The 18,047-nt window shown below is 45.0% G+C and overlaps 1 protein-coding gene across 3 annotated transcripts in view; it reads right to left on the bottom strand.

Moving 5' to 3' along the window:
- Nucleotides 1–18,047, bottom strand: part of ZNF827 (zinc finger protein 827) — a 113,233-nt gene that overhangs the window by 85,665 nt on the left and 9,521 nt on the right. Inside the window, exon 1 of one of the 3 annotated variants that reach the window (XM_066186529.1) lies at nucleotides 14,121–14,364. The exons of the other annotated variants lie outside the window; for them this stretch is intronic. Coding sequence (XP_066042626.1) covers nucleotides 14,121–14,163 — 43 coding nt within the window. The 5' untranslated portion in view covers nucleotides 14,164–14,364. Of the gene's footprint in view, nucleotides 1–14,120; nucleotides 14,365–18,047 lie in introns of those variants that run through there. 3 annotated transcript variants of the gene reach the window in all.

The raw sequence follows: 18,047 nt of genomic DNA, 5'->3' as shown, positions 1-18,047 counted from the left end.
GCTTGTGGAACACTGAACTGGTGTCTCTATTAGGAAATTCTAAGCAGAAACACAAAACTACCTTATCTTAAACACAAAGCAGAGGCTCAGTTACTCATTTCCAAATGGCTACGTGCTTTCTGGTAGTTCAGTTCTCGGTCACAGAAGCCTCCATACCAAAACTGGAGTAATTACAACTGCTACAGTTTCTTAGGTCACATTTTGTATCCTCTAGGTGCCAAAAAAACAACCAGCCAACCAACAAACTCACCACCAAAACCAAACCCAACCCCAAAAAACCCACAGGAAAGCTATGCTTTCTAATCTTCACTTAACCCGGTAACAAATAGAATTGGTGGTCTGCTGTATTTTGCATACCTGGGTTCTCTGGTCTTGAGCTACATCTGTAAACTGCCTGCTCTTACTGAGTGCCTTCATCAGCCAACAATTCATCTTAATTAAGGGCTGCCCCTGACCTGCCACCTCCCCAGAACTGGCTGCAGTGATAGCTGTCTCAACTCTTTACTGCGACAAACTGCACCTTCATTGCCTGAAATGCACTGCAAACCTCAGCAGTCACAACCCCAACAATAAAAAAAAAAAAAAGGAGGCACAGGAATTCTCAAATATTCCTCACAACTTACAGCAGCCAAGAACAAAGTGATCCATTTGTGCTACAGATTATTGCACTGCTGATTAACCCTCAATAGCTGTGACTCATTTTAGTGTGGCTTGTCGTCTAAAACTGACAGGGTCACCACAGCAACATGATTTTTGTCACCCTTACAGGTGGAAAGGAAGCAGAGGAGAAGTTGCAAGCATCAGTGCAGCTGGCAAAAGAAGTAAGAAAAGTGTTCAAACATACTACTTTGTTACATACCGGCATTTTGCAATGAAAATAAGTAATTCCCTGATCACAACTGCAATTTAGCATTATGGCCTAGGAACGGCCATAAGTTTAAAAAGTTCTCACAAAACCTGAAAGACTAAAACTGATCTAAAAAGCTCCCCAAAAAAGCTGTAAACCACCTATGTTCTGAGCTGTGCTGTGCATAGCAATTCCCAACCTTACTAGGAGACAAGCCATTGACCAAAAGGCTAATTGAGGCACCAAAACCAAGCTGGCTGATTACCTGCTCCTTCACCCATTCATTCCAAGGAGTTGCCCTCATGTGTTGTACACACCATATAGGATCATGCCCTTAAGCAATCCAGAGTAAATTTACCATAGCCACCATGATGTATCAGAAAAAATTGTCTGCTAAGGTTGATAAATCAGTCAATTACCTGCTTCCTTGACTTTTAGTCTTGTGTAAATGTTTTCAACCTGACATTAGCAATACCTATAAGAAGATGACCTGCGCATTGCCAAAACCAACTATTTAAATTACTAGCAAATCCTTAATTACTATAAACAAGATTACAACAGGCTTGTTTAAAAAAGGTTTCTAAATACCAAAGTGATAGCTCCAGAAAATAATCTCCCTTGCTATCATTATTTGAGGCTGCTGGTTCCACATTAAGTCTGGCTCAGTGTAGGACCGTCAGAGCTCCCTCAGCTCACCTCAACACCACAGCAAGAGAAACTGCTGTCTCTCCATCACTGCTCCTTGCCTGGCTGAGCACAAACACAGGGCAGGAGGTTCCTAGTCTCCTCAACTCCTCCTATGAGGTCTAAACCATCTTCCTCCCCAAGCCGTGCACTCCCCCTGTGTCTATAAAGTAGGGAGAAGTCTTTAACATAGAGAGGAAGGTACAGACAAGCAAATACTACTGAAGCACTGCAATTACTGATTTCATCTTCAAGGCAGAGCTGCTTCAGTGCCCCTGGTGGGAATCTAAAGAACTGTCCAATTCTCACAGGTGGCACAAGAGTGTCAAAAACCTACAGGCCATGGTCCTTGCCAGTGAGCTAATTTGGGCTAAAAATGGAATATTAAACCTATGGCAAAGTCCATGCACATGATCTAAGGTAAAATTTCCCTTTCCATAACTCCTCTCTTGCTGGTAATAGCAAGAGATTCCCAGAACAGGAGAGCAAAAAAATAGCTAATGCACAGATACTGAACCCAAAAGAATAATTATATGTATCATCCTTCTTTCTCTACACACAGAAGTAATTAAACACAACGGAATAGAACTGGTGCAATAGAACTGGTTTCCTGTATCTCTTCAAGTTTTGAAATTGAGAGGTGACAAACTGTGACCAGGATTTGTACAGGGACTGACTGATGGAAGCCTAGCACAGCTCTGATACTTGAGGAAAGCTCTGTTAGAAGTTTTCAGCACCACTCCAAAACACACAGCAGCATCCAGAACACACCTAGTCATTTAAAGGAGCGCATTTTCCAACTTTTTTCCCCACTGACCTCTGCTCCAAAGAGGGACAACTGCTCTACAGATGCACAACCTCAATGACTTACCTCAGCTTCCCCAAGAAACTACTAAGTGTATGTTTCCTACAGGACCTAACTAGTAAACAGGCTCTCTTTTAGGCGGAAACTATTTTTTGTTTGGTCATATGTGTTGACAGCAGGTCAACTCCCTGGCTTGTACTCCTATGCATTGCACATAGCCAACAAAGGTGGAGGAAACAGAATTTCCCTGTCTCTCATGCACAAGGTAATCTTTGAGAGCGCTTTCTCACGTCTTACTGCTACCACAGGAAACAGAATTTCAGGAGCCATTTGGCTGAAAGAGCGATCAGAAGTCCTACAGAAGAACATGGTATTTCTGATCTGCCTTCTCCATGACTACTGTCTCTAATTTCCTAAACCAGGCCAAAAATGTCAGGGATGATACAAATGGCAACCTTTACTTTTCCTCTCCTCTCCAGTGCTTAAAGGCACGTAGTATCTTCTCTTGAACCAGTTCCAAATAACTTCTCTTTCTATTAACTTCTGAAACCACCAATAGCACTCAGGGTGTGACACTGATAAAGTACTGCTATTGCCAAAATGAAAAATGGTTCTTTCTTTCTCTACTTTCCTACCTTTTCCTGACCAATCTTCTTCAGCTGGCATAGAAAGCTTATCATAAATACTGACTAGCAAAGGGTGAAAAAGAGAAGAGTTATCAGTGATAAAAGCAGTAATTGCCCCACAAGTGTTTTTGAAGAAAGAGAAAAATAAGAAAAATAGATCTCATCGGTGTACTATTACTATACAAGGATTAAAGCTGAAAAAAGCCAAGTGTGAAGCTCTGCCAGTAGGTGTGAGGATTCTCTAAAGAAAATTTCCTGTTGTGAACCACAAGAAAAAAAACCCAACCAAACAAGCACTCAAAAAGAAACATCTAATGTCTGTATACTATCCTGCTCAGCCTCCAAACATCCCCACAACCATCATCATACCTCAACAGCTCTGTCATTGCTATCTGGAACTTCTGGATCCAAAACTGTTTAAGGAACACAGTTACAGCTTACAGAACCAGTAAAACAGCAAGAGGAAAAAAAATCTTGCTTGCTGAAGGGAGGTTTTCATCTCCCAGGCACAAGGTTAACCCAGGTAGCTTCTGGGGAAGGCAGAAGAAAATATTCTCTCTAACTGTCTCTTTATTGCTGCAGATATCTGGCTGGCTGCTCTTCATAGAAAGGACATACCGGAGCTTGAAAAACTGTCAAAGAACTGCTTGTGTTTGCCTACCTTGATAAGATGATGTGCTGTTGTACATCCTGACCTATGCCTACTTTGACTTCTTTGGTTAGCTCTTTATTTCCTTCTCTGAACATGAATAAGACATCACAATTTCCCAGCAATCCCTGTGGCATCCTGGCAAAAGCAGTTCATTCCACTCAATTCAGAAGAATAGTTACCACTACACATTCAATAATCCCAACACTTCTGTCTGATTTACACGCAGGGCCAGGTTCTCCCCTGTGAGATACGCGGGTATTTGGCAAATGAGGAACACAGCACGAGCTCTGATTGTCCCTTGTGTTTTCTAACCTCAGCCTGGAGATCAGCTTAGCAGCAGCAGCTGGAAATGGCTCTTAACTAGCAGCAAGTCAATCAGAATGCATTCCAGCTGTAGTTTCATCTCTAACCCTTCCCATCTCTGATTCACAGCCTATTCCAAGTTACAGTGATACGAAGATGTATGAAATAATAGGATTATTCCTCTCCTAGAAGCATCCTCATGCAATAAGAATCTCCATCTGGGACCAAGGCAACTTCCATAACATTTGCATCACCCTAGCACTACAAGGGGAGATCAGAGGAAGGCTACAAAGATGGCCCGTTCCTGATAATAAACATTAAGTTCAATTTTAGAAATAATGTTAAGATGACTGAAGTCATCTTAAATTATTCTAAATAGTGAAGTCAGAAAGGCAGCAACAACAAATACTGTGAACTTTCTTTCCCTTTTACTAACATACAGAAAGAGAAAAACCCACATTAAACACTCAAAACACTGACTCTTAGAAAAGGACTTTTAAAATAAATGAAATTGTTGCTTTAGAACATATTCATTAAAGATGTTCCAGGGATCAATAAAGTAAAAGAAACAACAAAGTCAGCTAGAAATCCCTGTCATCTTAATATGCAGGTGGCAATAAACAGAACATGGGAAGCCTCAGATCAAGGTGCTACAGTGCCTGTAATTATCCCTACTGCGCTCACAACCCATACCAAGGGGTCACAAAGCAAAGGGAGGAGCTCACAAACTGTGTGGATGGCAATATTCAACCACAGCAGGTGACAACCACCAGAGTACCTGCTTTAACAAAAATCCCTTTTCATTTTAACTAGTTGCTGTTTATTTTTGCTATAAGCAACTTCGCCTGCTCAATTTCAAGTAAATAATGGGCTCTTCATTAACCATTTTACTCTGCTCCATTACTCACCTGAGGTGTTCTGTTCTCATTAGCCTTCCAACAGGTTCAGAAACAAAAAGTTTAGATTTCAGATACTGAAATTATTCCCTTCTGTACATGTCACAGGAATCTAGTTGCCTATAATTTAATCTCTTCCTCTCTCCCAAAGTCAGATTAAAACATGGCAAATCATATTCCCTGAGCTTCTAATTCCTCCCACAAGGATGATATGGTAACGTATCTAAGAGAAGTTTCAAGAAGTGCTTGGTTTGTTGCGCTGTGTTTGCTACCAAAGACAGCTGCTTTCTCTGTCCCTGAGAGGATTGCTTGGGGTTAACAAGCAAAGCCAAATAAGTGAGGATTAGGAAGCTACTCATAGTGGTAGGAGAGCACACAGCAGCCGACCATGTGGAAGAGGCACGGCTCACTCCCAGACACATGGTTCTATGCACTCAGCTCTCAACCTTAATTCAGAGGACATGTAATTAACGTGCAAGCACTCAATTAGAAGTGGACATTCCTCAAACCTTATCTTATTTTGAAGAAATTTAGGATTCTATGCCAAGCTGCCAGTACAAGAAACTACAGCTATGGCTACTAAGGGCATAGACACAGCAGAAATGACAGCAACCTGTTTTGACACTCTGCCTAAAAATCCACCTAAAATTTAGATAAAGAGGAACAGCTAGAAGTGAAGAGGAAGTTTCATGTTCCTGTCCAATCCATTCCTGGCTTTTTCTGCTGAACAAACAAAGAGGTGTGACAGTGGTAGTGGAATTTGACTTTATTTTTCCAAAGCGCATTTCTCGGCTGTGAACTCCGTGGGCTTTACCAACAACTTTTACACAGGCCAGTAAAAGCCTTCAAAGACAACAACTCTGATTCTCCTGGGAGCGTGTCCATACCAAATAATAGCAGTGCTATGTGGTGATATGTGAGCCAGCTGGAGTATACCCACAAGTAGTAGAGCTGAATTAACCTGGGCACACTGCTGTGATAACGGCCTCCTGTACACAAGGCAGCTTATTTAGAGCTTGCTTTGTTATCTCAGTGTGGCACAGCACTGTGCAGGAAGACAATACAAACAATTATGATGAAGCCTATTTAGGTCTTACGGGCAATATTCAAGTACCTCAAGGTGGGCAGAAGAGCTCCCTTCAGAGTTATTCACCGTGCAAAGAACCCCCTTTGGCAACGCAGAATTGACAAAAGGATTATGTCAGCCTTTCCTTTCCAGAACGAGGAGCAGGGGGAGAGCCTGGGGACAGCAGAAATTGGAGAAGCTCTAGGCTGTTATGCTTTGGTGCCTGAGAAGGGCTCCTCATGGGCTCGAAGCGACAGAAACACAGAGGTAGGTAAGAGGAAGTTCTGCTCCAAACATATAAAGAAATGGGTCCTCAGTCATTAGTTGCCAGGTCTAGATTTGGCACAGAGGTTTATAAAGGGAGAGGCTCTGGCTGTGCTTCAGGAAAGCATGCAAACACAGCTACACCACCAGCTGCTGTCTAAATACACTTGTCTGCCACCCTCTCTGTTCCTTACTTTGCACTCCAGATAATGATCATCTAGTCGACGAAGATCTGTTCGTATTTTAATTTTTGAGATGAGTAATTATTTGTCCTACTACACAAATCAAAGTGAAGTTTAGAAGCTTGCAAAGAATTTGTGTTCATTAAACTCACACATGGGGATTATTCATTAAGCTAAACACACACTTAGTAAAACCAGCAGTTCCTTTAGTGAATTTTTCTAAAAGTTACTTGCCCTGATACAAAATCTAACAGGCACCAAGATTCAGGACGTGTCCAAAACATTTGCTCAAAGTAAGAAGTTGTAATTTTAAAGCAAGCTTGAGCCAAATCTTTTTCCCTTTCAGAAACTTTCAGATAAAACTTGAGACCATGCAGGAAAGAATTCTTTGCACCTGCATAGAAATCCCTGCTACAGAGGAAAACCACATCCAAGATCCAAACCTCAGGTGAGGGCCAGTAGAGCTACAAACCCTTCTTGAGGAAGGGAATCCTTAGAGTAGGGCCATGCAAATTTCAAAGGGATGATGACAGTAGCTTGGCTTTGAATTGCATCAAAAATGTTATTTCTACCCTAGTGAGAGCACCCCAAATAAAAGAGACAAAAACAGTGCAGATGTTTGGAACCTAATTTCATCTGCTGGAACTGCTGATTATACCACTAATTACAAGACTGCTACCACTTGGTAATCCTTTAATTTTTAATAGAATTTATTCTAAACAGCAACTACTAAATCATCAGTCTCACATGCAACCTTCTCTCTCCTGGTCTGCTGTGCTATCAGCACTAGTCACTCTTTCCCCTCTGCTCCCAATCCTGTTGTTTAAGTACTGAAAAGAATGAGTGAAAGGACTATTTATACAGCCCAGTTTTTCTCTCTTTATTCAATGTTTCTCAGAAAAAAACCCCAAACGTGACTTTTGTGTCATTCCAAATTACCCAAACTCAGACTCTGTGAGAATTCTTAACCTGCAAAATGGAACAGCCTTATCTTAGTGTTGGGCTTAACCTGGAACTCCAATACTCAGTACAGTTACGCCACAAACAAGGAAATCCCTTGAAAGGTGGGAGAAATTTCAAGCAATAGAGCTAACTCCAAAGCTGTCAGGTTTAGACAGGACATTCAAAATATTTGGTGTCTAGACCAAGAAGGATACCAAGCAAGGAAAAGAGAAGCTGTCTTTGGGAGCATAACATTACCACAAAGGTGACTAAGTCTGCAAAGAAGAAAACCTGAAAGACAAGCTTTCAAGTGAGCTTATGGGTACAAGTTGCTGAATGCTTCATTGCAGTAGCCACAACACAGTATGTAAGTGCAGCATTGATGCTGTCTGTTCCCTAGAGCATGAAGTATGGGTCTGAGTTTTATTACTTAACTACATTTAAAAAAGAAAATCCTTGGAGAAAGGGATTTATCCACCTTTAAGTTTTGGGTTTTTTTTTTTTCTTTAGCCCAATATAATTTATTATTCTTCAAGTCCGTAGCATGTATTGTTCAGAGAAAACATTTAAGGCAGAACAAAAATAAGTTTTACTTTGGGGAGCAAAAAGAGAAAGAAAATTCCCCAATCCCCATGAAAACTAGATTCTATGACATACTGCTGGCTACTTTGGAGTCCAGATATTTTGCATATTATCATTATTATTATTATTATTATTTAAAGGTATATGATACTTCAGCCTCCAAACATCCTAGAGGGATTTGTATGAGTAAACCCAAATGATTCAAATCATGTACCATGAATACCAAAGTAGGCAACAAAAGAGTAGGAAAAACCCCCAGGTTGTTATTTGGAAGATATACTTTTAAAGAACTCCAGAGTCACTCTTGACAAAGCTGCATTAGTAAAAGGATCCCAGACACAATCTGTATCAGCTCTCCCTAACCATCTAAACTCATGTCTATATTACGATTCCTTTGCAATGTGAAAGGGAAAAAAGTCCTCTATACAGTGCTTCATGACAAATCACATGCCTTGTGAAGCTTCATGTTAGAAACCCTTTTAACTTCCAAAAAGTCCTCTTTTGTAGGTCATGCTCTCATTATCTTGCTCTGGGATCTGGTCTGATTAAATTATAGGAAATTACTAATACTTCACTTTGAACAGCCAGCTCCTCCCGGCTCCTCTTCTTCCTTCTTTTTTTTTTAAACTTACTTCCTCCTACTCCTGCCTTCTTACATATGAAAAAGACAACAATCACTCTGCTACAAAGATTAAGTCATACTCATTCTTCATCCATTTTAAAAGTAAAAATGCATTCTGTCTGCATGCTCTTACATTTCCCATTCCACTGCTCTCCCTGCCAGTTGTCCTGTTTGGCCAACTATAAATTTTGCAGTTTTGTTCCAAATCTTTGGCACCCTTACCCCCTCTAAAATCTCACTCCTAAGATCCTCAAGACTTAATTAGCTCAATGAGAACAACACGGACTCTTTGGTAGCCCAGTCTATATTCCAGTGTGATGTATCCATATTTTTTACCATCAGACAACACTAAGACATAGCCTACCATTGATGTGCTTTAGACATTTATCACTGAATGATCCTGTAAAAGTGACTTAGTTTGCATAACCAAAAAAAAAAAAAAAAGCATACAAATTTAAAGAGACAGACTTTACATGTCAAAAAGTGTCCTCATATAGGGAGAAGATATTTTTGAAGTCTGTGAGGACTTCACTAGCACAAGAGGGACAAAATGAAAGAAGTGTTTTCAGACGGAGTAATGGAGCTGTTACTCAACCCACCAAAAGGCTGCTTATTTGAGAGGCGCATTACAGCACCACCAGGACAACCATAATGAGAGCATTGAAATTATTAACCTCATCGTACCAACATCCCTATGTGGATCCTCTTGTGGACTATGTGCTACATCAAGATCCCTGCAGTGGTAAGAGGTCAAAAATAGTAAACATGCTAGAAGAATAAATAAAACATGTTAGAAGAATAAATAAAAGCTTCCCCTTATACAGGCAATGTGGGCTACTGAAGTAATAAACTCATCTGAAAGAGAAAGATTTCTGTTCCTGGCGAAAGCATTTTGTCTTGGAGGCAACTCTTAAATACCAAATGACAGCAAAAGCGCTCCTGACATTGGGAAGTCTTTTGAAAAACCCATCCAATGCATCCTCTCTCTTGCTATCAGAAAGTATCAGATGAAGCAAGCTGCAGCAATAGAAATGAAGGAAGCTCTAAATCACTGTTAATTTACTTGTTTGACAGGATTTTTTCCCCTCTGATGATATAATCGAGCAATAAAGACACAATATAATAAAAACCTTCACAGAGTTCAAGCGTTTTTTTACTGTATAGAAACAGTGACAGCTGAACACTTCAACACAGTATCTGGAACATCCAACACTGTACCTGACCAACAATGTGAAAGGAAGAAGAGTTACTCCCACTCTTAGTCAGATATCCAGCTTTTGATATGGAAACTAATATTGTATCAATTCCACATCTCCTCCTTTAACAAAACAAATCCAACAGAAACCACCACTGCAGTTTGTCCTGAATTGAAAACATTCCTCAGAAACTAGCAGCAGTTCAAACTTCTCAATGTAGCATTTAATTCTGCCTGAGAGTCTGTAATAAATGCAAGCTTTGAATAAATGGAATTGTGGCATTCATTCGCAAATTGCATTGCTGACAAGCCTCTGAGACAGAACCAAACCCCAAGGAGTATTGATTGCTGCACTTAAGGCAATGTAGTGCTCTAGATCTTAAACATTTACTCGAGTGCCTGAAGACTTCCCAAAACTTTTACTTTTCAGGCTGAGCTCTTCCGAGTCACATAGAGCAGTTCAGACGTAGCAGACTTTCAGGAATCCTCAGTAAAGAAAACAACAGCCTAAGGTAGAATGGAAAGCTAGACAACAAGGAAAAGAAAGACTGGGTTGTGTTTATACATATACTTTTAAAGATTCTTATGCTGAGTAAATGGGAAACAAATATCTAACTGCTAAAGTAGCTGAAAGGGGAAAAAAACCCTCCTAACACACATACACACAGAAAGAAGCAAAATTCCTTAAAACATTCCAGTGAAAATGAATTGACTTGTCCAAGTTAGCCACATCCAAATGTAATCATAGGACACGCATGTACTGGGGAAAATTTTAAGTTATAGACTTAATTCTGGCATTGTAATTCAAGTCCACACTGCTGTAATATTTCATTTAGGTATGAACGAGCCACTGTCTATCCAGGAACTTCTAAAATCCTTTCCTCATTCATTTATACCCTAAATTAAGAAGGATGCGCTTTCTTTTGTGTTCCACAGGATGTAATTGAAGACATTCTACTGGCATCTGTGACTAAACAGTGCCCCAAACCTGACTTCTTTGGACACAAAAGCTCCACTTTACAATACATGTAAATACTGGAGTCTCGACGGGCTCATCCATCTGACTGAACCCTGAGGTTCACCCAGCTTTGAGCAGGAGGCTAGGCCACATGACCTGCAAAGGACCCTTCCAAAGTAAATTATGCTGTAAACAACTCCAGTGACTGAAAGTTCAACCTTAACTCTGTCATTTTAAGCAGATGCCACCCAAACACAGCATTATTGCATCTAATAATATCAATCCTCTTCCTTCCAACACTGCTCCCTTGGAACTGAACTAAACTATTGCAGCAGCCTGGTACATCTCCAGCAAAGTCCTGTACAGAGAACTTCATCATGGCATGTTTTTTGGCAGCGCAGCCTTCTCAAGGGAAACTACCTGCAAACGTAGGTGAGTCCAGCGGAGTCAGTGGGCAGAAGTATAAAATCAGGGTGCTAGTGAGCAGTAACAGCAATCCTCAGGTGCTCTGCAGGGTACCTGACAATTTCTGAGGAATTTATTAAGGCCTAGAAACCCTGAGAACACAGCTTCCTACCCAAGGACTTGCCAGGCTAAGTTACATTTGCTCAGTTACACTGTAACTCACAAATTATTCTGCGTATCTGACTATTTACAAACAATTGCAACAAATTCCGAAATATCCCAGGGAGGTTCGGTAAGATGCTACATCACTTAGGCGTCCTGGAGAGCATTCACGCATCACCAGCAACCTGTAACATGACTTGGGAGTGAACCACGGCACGACGCCCTCAGCGGGGCAGAGTCAAGGTTGAGCACAGCAGCTGACACCTTCTTTTGGGACGCGCGTGGGGCACTTTACAGTCTTCTGCCACCATTAATACCTCAAAATGAAATACACCCTCTGTCCCGCTAAGAAATTTATTGCTAAACCCAGCGAGAAACAGAGAATAAAACCGCATTTTACACTGAGTACCCATTAAAGCAACATGTTGCTTAAAAAAAAACACCCAACCAACCAAAAAACCCACCCAAACCAAATCACTATTTACATAATCTGCACACTAAATTCCAAGGTACTTTCTTAATCTACAACACTATTATTCTGAGTTATCTAAAGTATTATTACTATTGCCTGATAACAGCTTTTAATCCAGTACAATCTAGTTGCAAAAGAAATCAAAATAAATAAATCCCACTGAAAGGTAGCATTCGTGTGGGACAGATGGCGGGTGTGCCTTTCACACGCCAGGAGGAAAAAAATACCTCCTCCCATGAACTAAACTAAAAAATTAATCCGAAAGAAGTACAAATGAGGCCGTGGGATTAAAAAAAAAATAATTAAAAATATCAAAATAATAACACACGCCGAACTCTGTCTGAACAATGAAGGCAATTGTTCCTCGGCCCAGAAAAAGCCGTGACTTCCCCCGGCGCGGCGGTCAGAAGGTCGGGGCCGCGGGCGGCCTCAGCCGCAACCCGGAGGCGGGGGCAGCGCAGGGCCGGGCCCGGCGGAGCCGCGCCGAGCCGAGCCGAGCCGAGCCCCCGCCGCCGCACTCGGCAGCGCCCGGCCGAGCTAAGATGGAGCCCAGGTTTGATGTCAGCCCCAGGGGCGGGCGGAGGGCAGCGCGCCGGGGCGGGGGCGAGGGCAAGGTCAGCCGCCAGCCCGGCGCGGCCCCGCCGCCTCCGCCCGCCTGGGGAGCCCCGCGGGGCTCCTGCCGAGCCGGGCCCCCCACGGCCGCCCCCCGAAACGCCCCTGGGCGGCCGCGCACGGCCCTGCGCGCCCCGGCTTGGCCCCTGCCCCCGCCCGCCGCGCCGGGGCCGGGGCGCTGCAGAGGCGGGCGCCGCGCTCCCGCCGCCCCCCCCGAGCCGAGCCCGGCCACGCTCTGCGGGACGAACCGGGGCTGCCGGCTCGGCTCCTCCGGCGGGCGGACCGCCAAAGGGCTGTGCGGGGGCAAACGGCAAGAGGAAGGGAAGGGGGAAGGAAAAGCCCCTAAACCAACCTCAATCATCAACCCCCCCGAAGCAAAGCCCACCGCAACTCAAGCCCTTGCCTCGATTCGGCAGGAAAGGAAAAGGGGAGACAAATCTTGGCGGGGTCTGCAAGCGCTTCCCCCTCGCCCCCGGCCCGCCGCCCCCCGCGCCCACATCCCCCATCCCGGCCCGTGTGCCGGTGCGGGAAGGACGCGGGGAGCGCTGCCCCAGCCCCTCCGCCCGCAGAGCGGAGCGGGGGCCGGGCCGCGCTCCGCCCGCAGCGGCGCCCCGCGGGCAGGGGCAGGAGCCACCCCGGTGAACTCCCGGTGACCGAGCCCGGCTCCGGCACCGGCGGCTCAGCTCCCGCCCTGCCCCGAGCTCGGCGCGGAGGGGCGGCAGGCACGCTCCGAGCAGATGTGTCGGGGACAGACAAATGACCCCTCCATCCACCCCACGCTTTCCTTAAACCAGCCCTGGGGCCATGCAGGGGCAGGGTATTTTTAGGTCCCTTCCCCTCCTCTCCGCCTCCCTCTCAATAGCTGCCGAGCGCTGAATAAAAGGAGAGGGGGGGAGAGGGAGCGGGAGAAAAGTTAACTGTTTTGCAAAGAGGGGAGAAAACAGGCAGGGAGGGGGGAGGGAGCGCTCAGGAACAGGGCAGGGTGAGCCGTGTCAGGGGATGTGTGTGTGTATGTGTGTGTGCGTGTGAGCGCAGTGGGTGCCCGCGGGCGGAGATCGGATGCACTTTAGCCCTGTGCTCTGCTGCTCTCGTCTGGGGCAGCGCCGCCGAAGCCTGAGTCTCGCCTGGCTCGCCTGACCCTTCATTTCACTGCGGCCAGGAGGAGCCCGGAGCCCGCCGCCGCCTCCTCTCTCCCTGCTCTGCAGGGACCTCGCCTGCCACGGTCTGCCTCCCCGCCGCCCCCTCCCACGCCGCCGCCGGCGGCCACAGCCCCCTCCGGGGTGGCCCTGGGGTCGGTGTGGGGTGCCCCGCCGTCCCCCTCCGCTGCCGCTGCCCGCCTACCCCCCGCTCCCGGGCCGCCCAGCCCCGCCGCAACCTTTAGCCGGGGACAGACCTCTCGGCTGGTTCCGCACAAGACGCCAGCAGCCGCTTCCCCTCTCGCCGCCCTCCCCTCCCGTGCTTAGCCCCCCTCCCCACCCCAATAAAACAGACCCCCCTCCCTCCGGCCCCAAAGAGAAACCCACACCGCCCCCCCTCCACCCCCCCCCCCCCCCTTAGCACAAATGCACAATCACGGGCGAGGGGAGGGAGAGGGAGGAAAGGGCGAGAGACGCGAAGAAAGAAGGGGGGAAAGGAGAGAGAGGAAAAATTAAAAGGGCACAAGGCTGTTCATCACCAACATGGCTGCCTTAGCTCAGACCTAAAAGAGGAATAACCCAGGCTGTGTCTTTGTCAGTTTCACCTCTGTAACCCTAAACTAATACACGAAACGACGGAGGCGGCTGCAGAGGGGAAGGAGACGGGGAGAGGAGGAAGGAGAAAATGGCAAAAAGAGGGGGCACTTACGTGAAGAGAGGCGCTTGGGCTGCTCCTGCTTCCTCCTGGGCATTTTCCCCCTTTTTTCACATTCTCCTCCTTGGTTTAACGGGAGATCAAATAAGACCGGGAGGGGGGGACACGGACAGGCACAAAGCCGGGGCCCCCGGGGGAGCTGCTAACCGGGGCGGGTTTTCCCTCTTCGCCGGGGGAAAGGGGGCTTGAAGCCGGTTTTTTCGGAGCCACCGCGAAGGGCTCCCTCTCCCCCTCTCGCTTTCTTTTCCTCTCCCCCCCGCCCCCCACCCCCCCACCCCCCCGCAACCCGGTCGTGCACCTGGCTTGTCCCCGGTCGCAGTATCCCTCAGCGGCCGGGGATGTGTTCCCGGCGGGCGGGCGGGCGCAGGGCGCCGTGCCGGGGTTGAGGGCTGGCGCGGCGGTGCCGAGGGCTGCGCCCCGCGCTCCTCCCGGCCCCTAACTAACACTAACGCCGGGATCAAAGGGCAGCGGCGGCGGCGGCGCTCCCGGCGCGCCCACGGGCGGGCAGGGACACCGCACACACCCCCGCACAGCCCCGGCGGGCGGGCACACGCACAGACACACGCACAGACACACGCGCGCCCCGCTGGAGCATAGGGGACGGTGCCCCCGCTCCCCGCGGGCTCCGGGCGCGGCGCTGCGCGGCGGCGGAGGATGCGCTGCCCCGGTCCTGCACCCGCTGCTAATCCGCTCCTTAGGAAAAAAAAAAAAAAAATTTAAAAAAAAAAGGTGTGTGTGTGGATTTGTGGGTCTCGACCATTCGCACTGTAATCCCCTCGTTTGTGGTGGGAACGAAAATAATAACATCAACTTTTTTTTTTTTTTTTTTTTTTTTTTTTTTTTTTTTTTTTAATTAAGGCGTTTTGTCTTTCTGTGTTAGAAAAGCAAAATCGTGGTGGTGCACAGCTAACCCCATAGATTTTCTTGGATGAGCTCAGCTATCCCTTTACAAAGCACAGGGGCCGAAGGGGCTTTATGTAGCCGAACTTCGGTGTGGGAGGGAGAAGCTGCTCTATACACAACTCCCTCCAGGCCAAAACAAGCACCCAAAATAAGCCAGAAAGAAAGGTGGACAAGTCGGTGTTCTGACAATATCTAGTGCAGGTTTTAAAAAGTGGAAAGAATACAACCAACATGAAAATCACAACTCCTTGAAAGAGAGTGTGTGTGTGTGTGTGTGTGGAGGGGGGAGGAAATCAAGATTAGGTCACCCCTAATGGTTGGTTTAACTGCTACATGATACTTCTACAGTGCACACAGCAATCTGGACTTCTGAAATTTACTTTTTTTTTTTTCTTCCTGCTGTAATGCAGGTATATGAAGCTTTATCCTGAAGCAATTCCAGTGTGCATTATGAAGCCAGGATAGCAGCTTTCATTAACTGATACATACTCTCATTACTTCACAAATCACACATCTTTCTTCAAAGACAGACATGAAGGTGGGGAAAAAAAATAGAAGAGGGATTGGGTCTCACTACAGCACAAAAGGTACTCCGTGAAAGAGAAGTGCTCTCTTTGTGACTTGCAGTCATTTGGATAAAAGTTCACACAGAGGTTGTTAATGATTTAAACTCCAAAATCTGTTACTACAATTGAAGTAAAATTATTTGAAGCATGGTTGTTTCATATAGCTCCCTCTTTGTGTAAGAAAACTTTGAACTTAGCAGAATACATAATCAAAATCGTGAGTCAGATGTTGCAAAAATAAAAATACGCATTATTCTAGCATGTATACCTGTTAGAATTTTTTGGCTTTTGACAACCTGACTCATCATTTTATTACACTATTTTTCATCCTAACTTCAATTTTTAAAAGTAAACAGCTGCCTAGGAAAACACAAAACACTAAATCTGCAACCTAAATATTTTTAAACAATAAATTTAAACTCTTAATCACCTCAATTTAGAATAGATTCACATAATCTTATACCCATTTTACAGCCACAATAAGCCTTTCAGAAAGAAAAAAAATCTAACTAGTATTAAAAAGATTGCATATATGACAATCTCAGGTTCATTACCATGCCTATGCAATTCTGAGGTTCAAAACCACATGTACAGGGTACACATGAACAAAACAAATTCCTCCTGGCTTCAGCTGGTTTATCATTTCACAATTACAGCTAAAATACTTCATTTTCATGGAGAGATTTATTTTTAATCCAGAGGTAAAGCCAAAGTATGTAACTGTCAGTCCTGGAGATTTCTGGGGGTAGGGATAAGTCCAAACAGCTGCCTTACACTTACTCATGACCAAGAGTACCAGAGACAGAATTCCCTCAGAATATATAAGCCCTGTGTTTTCCCTCAGTTCTCCAGTTCATACTGGGCTTGGAGATTTCTACCACATTAGCAGTGATAACCAAAAATATCAGAGGCATTCTTCACTGTTGCTCACAAACCTCAACTTCAACATGCCTGGGACTAGCAACAGAGCTTTGCTTGCTCTAGGAGTTGACCCGCTCACTTCTTTTTTCAATACATTCTAATGGCAACTGTCTTGAACTAAGCCAGCTTTGTGAGCAGTGACCGAGTGATCCTGTCTGTGCAGGAGGCCACAAAGTGGCCATTTCAGAGAGGGAAAGAGTGCTGGCTCTGTGCAATGATCCACCACTGCTATGGCAGCCCTTCCCCAGGTGCTCTAGGAGAACAGGACACAGAAAATACTGTGTTCTTCACTATCACTCTTTCCACCCTCTATTCCTTGTGCGTTTCTAGCATAAATTAATGTTGACATTGTCAGCATTAATTTACAATGTGCCATGCAAGTTTTTTTTCCCTCCATCATTTGAAACCCCCTTTAGGGGAGTTGAGGTGGCTGCAGCAAAAAGGCACCACGGGAGCACTGCTCTCTGAAAGGGCCTTGGGGACTGGCACACAGCAGAGCAGCATTAAATCTCTCTGAGGGTGACCTTGGCTTCCATAGACATCTTAAACAGTTTTCCTAGGAGTTTAGTGGGCCAAGCCTTAAGTGTGTTCTGCAGTGAAAGAAATCCCAATGCTCGAATGAATTATCAGGGAAAAACTTTATATACTCTAGCTTAGAAGAGTTTCTAGCCCCACACCTGGAAATACCCTCTTTGGAACAACTTCATTTTTTACCCCTATCCTGGCTAAGTGCATTACTCCAGATCTTGTCCTAGTCAACAGATAGTATCGAGCCTTCCCACTGAAACCATAGGTACATCAGTCCTCACTTCCCACTGTTTTACAAGTTGATTTAAGGAAGGTGACTAAGGGCATAATGCCATTTTAAAAATCATCTCCCATTATGTGTTGGGTGGTATAGCACAAAAAGAAAAAATTAAGTCAGCTGACCACACTTTCGAACATTTTTAGTCCAAACACAAGAAAATAGTTGCAAGTCTTCCACAGATAACATAATATAAATAATGCATTGCTTCTGCAGGTCCTGCTATTAATAAGTAATGATTGTATGGCACCTTTCAAACACCAAACCTAGTTACACATATGAATTAAGTTCAGCTCCAGAAACCACTTTTGAACAAAGTAAATATTTTCTTTGCTTACACATACGAAAAATGAAACAAATTGAGTAAATAAGGTTTTAAACAGTAATAAAAGATGTAACATTCCTAAAACCTTTGCAGTGTATAGCATCCAAACTGTCTTTATGCAATGTACCAGATACTTGAAAAGGTTGCTAAACAGAAACTTAAAAATTAGCGGGCATCCATGCTTTATTCTTTGAAACTTTAAAGAGTTCTGCTCCCAGGGTCAGATTTTTTAAAAGATGTGCACTGAGTGGAAAAGTGAGACCATTTTAATCAGTTCCCGGGCCCTCTCAAACCAAACTATGGCTGCCTCTGCTTTAAGTATAGCCCACAAAAAGGAAAGTCGGGTCAGTTGTGTGTGTTCCTGAGCATGCAGCGGAGAGTTATTCAGGCTCCACGGGCTC

This window comes from Chamaea fasciata, unplaced genomic scaffold (assembly GCF_029207755.1).
Source record: "Chamaea fasciata isolate MVZ Bird 193981 ecotype frontalis unplaced genomic scaffold, bChaFas1.0.hap1 SCAF_6, whole genome shotgun sequence".
In the NCBI taxonomy this organism is placed as follows: domain Eukaryota; kingdom Metazoa; phylum Chordata; class Aves; order Passeriformes; family Sylviidae; genus Chamaea; species Chamaea fasciata.
The sequence above is the reverse complement of the archived record's forward strand: the minus strand, read 5'-3'. Positions and strand labels throughout refer to the sequence as shown.